The following is a 2,604-nucleotide window of genomic DNA, read 5'->3' as shown; positions in this document are numbered from 1 at the left end:
GGGGGCTGGGAGCAAGGGGTCTGCATCCTAGTGAGCAAAAGGGGGCAGGGGGAGCTCTGATTTTTCCATGATAAAACCCCCAAAATCAAAAGCCAAAATGTATTTTATTATTAGTCAATAGGCTAAAGTATGCTGGCAAATGTTCTTTTCTGTGTGTCTTTTTTTTTTCTGGGATGCAAGATGTTGATTATCATTGCTATCAACTTGACCATTTCAGAGGACTACTAAAACTCCTTTAAACAAACAGATGTCACATCCTCACCTGGTATAAATCAGCATAGCTCTATTTACATCAAAACAATGATGTTACATCAATAGAAAATCTGGCCCATTAACTTTCACTTTTGTGCAACTAAAACCTGGGGCCAGGCCATAACTTTAATTTTGTTCTGTAAAGTACCCAGCACATGTTTGCTTTTTCCTTAGTAATAATACCAGAAATATGGTCATCATCATTAAAAAAAAGTCTTTAATATACTTAAATGCTTTCCAAATTTCATTTTGTGTTTTGATCACAGTTGAACTCACATTTACTTTCCAAACCTCTTTCTCAGGTAGCCCTTAAGAAAGCCTTTTAATTCACTAGAAATTGTCTTTATAGGAAACAAAAATACTGAGGTGACACACTGAAGAGCTGAATTCCTATATTTAGATTTAGCAGCAGTGCATCTGAAATGCACCTTTTTTCTTTGTTTTTATTCATGGACAGGTGTCAACCAAATAGGAAAAAATATCATATTGGCAAACGTATCAAATTGGCAATTTGGGAAGTTAACTTTATTTATGCCTGCTCTTAAAGAAATGTTTCAGTATATAACACAGCCTTCTGAAATTTACTAAAGAATAAGGAAAGAGGAAAATTTCCACAAAATATAGTTGTATTCATTTTTCTGCGTGAAAAGAATAAAATTGTAGTGTATTTTACATTGAATTGTTACAGGTTCTTTGCAGATGGATTTTAAGTGTGAAGAAAAATTATCGGAAAAATGTTGCATATCACAATTGGAGACATGCATTTAATACAGCCCAGTGTATGTTTGCTGCCTTGAGATCAGGTAAAATTCAGGTATGTTTGGCATTTTTCATTTTAAGACCTTCTTAGTTCACCAAATACAGTAACACTTGAATAGGCTGAGTTGTGATCTCAGTAAGAACTATGTCCTTCTGCTGTATCTCCACTGAAGTCCATGATGAATACTTCACATTCTGGCTGTATAACTTTTTAAAAATTATTACCATGGGCCTGATCCCACATGATGTGCCAGGGTGAATGTTATATACACTACTGATCTACAGGATGATGCCCTTTCTATTTAATTCAGCTAATGGCATTTCATTAGTGCCTGCTTGTATCTTACCCCAGTCAAGAAAGTACAGAAGAGTGTCCCTCTTACACTGTCTTCCTTCACAGTATCCAACATACAACTTTTTGTATTTTGGAAGAGAGCTACAAAAATGTAGAGGGCGAAATGTAGTTTCAGCTGGACCAAAACTATTTGTGAATTTAGTTAAAATCTGGCAACTACTTTTAACCAAAGGGGAGGGGGCATTTGTGGAAGTGGTGCAATGTTCCTTTTTTTATATTTCTTTAGAGCAAGCCTTTTAGTCCTTCATTTCACAGGGGCAATTTCATTTTAAGATTGACTTAATTTTATATTAAAACAGAGGGAAAAACTGTTGACAGGAAATTAAATACCCCAAAAGTAAACACATCATAGCTGGCAGCAGGAGAGCGACTTTCCTGAGACGAAACTTTTCAGAGTGTGTGCGTGTGTGTGTATGTACAGTAAAAGCTTTGTTATCCAGCATGTGTGGTGGTTAGGGGGGTGCCAGTTATCGAAAAAATCGGTTACCTAAGACGGGGGTTTTTAGCCAGACGTGAGCAGGAGGTGGGGGTGGCAGTGGCTGCATGTGGAGCAGCAGCAGCAGCTCAGGGTGGTGGTGGTGGTGGTGGCTGCCGCGTCCAGGTCCCTCCCCCCTTCCTCCGCCCCGCACCATGCATTCGGCCAGCCAGAAATTCCAGTTAATAGAGTAGCACTAGTATCTGGTTACTAAAAGCTACATTAACTGGCATTCTACAGTATATGTATGTGCATATATGTATATGTATGTATATAGATGTGTATATAAGGTTTCCACTTCACCTGACTTGAATTGTTTTTTGCTTCAACAACTAAACTAAAAAATGTCATTGTTCCTCCATATTTATTCAAGAGTCTTTGTCTTTGGCACAAGATGGCTTGTGCCACCTGACAGTACCATATTTACCTGAATTCAAGGTAACTTTGAGTTTAAGATGACTCCCAAATAATTAGACTGTATACCAGGAAAATTCATACATATTTGCTATAATTTTCCAGGTACAGAATCTAATTATAAGAGGGTCATCTTAAATTCATCCCTCCTCAACTGCTGTATGAGGAAACCATTGGCTGGGGTGCACGGAGCTAGGGGGATCAGGCAGCCCCCTTGCCTTCTTCCCCCAACTTTTCTCCCCTACAGCCTGCCTATCTACTCCTTGCAGCCTCTGCCCCACACTGTTCTGCACAGCCTCCGCTGTCCCTTCCTCCCACAGCCTCTGCCCCCTTCCTCACCCCCCCCCCC

General features: G+C 39.4%; 1 protein-coding gene across 3 annotated transcripts in view; it reads left to right on the top strand.

Moving 5' to 3' along the window:
- PDE5A (phosphodiesterase 5A) overlaps window positions 1–2,604 on the top strand; it is a 123,638-nt gene that overhangs the window by 96,988 nt on the left and 24,046 nt on the right. For all 3 annotated transcript variants that reach the window (XM_019522037.1, XM_019522035.1, XM_019522038.1), the window contains exon 13: window positions 941–1,066. In XM_019522037.1, the coding sequence (XP_019377582.1) occupies window positions 941–1,066 (126 nt within the window). The remainder of the gene's footprint in view (window positions 1–940; window positions 1,067–2,604) is intronic.

This window comes from Gavialis gangeticus, unplaced genomic scaffold (assembly GCF_001723915.1).
Source record: "Gavialis gangeticus isolate Ggan-Ray unplaced genomic scaffold, GavGan_comp1, whole genome shotgun sequence".
NCBI lineage: Eukaryota > Metazoa > Chordata > Crocodylia > Gavialidae > Gavialis > Gavialis gangeticus.
The sequence above is the reverse complement of the archived record's forward strand: the minus strand, read 5'-3'. Positions and strand labels throughout refer to the sequence as shown.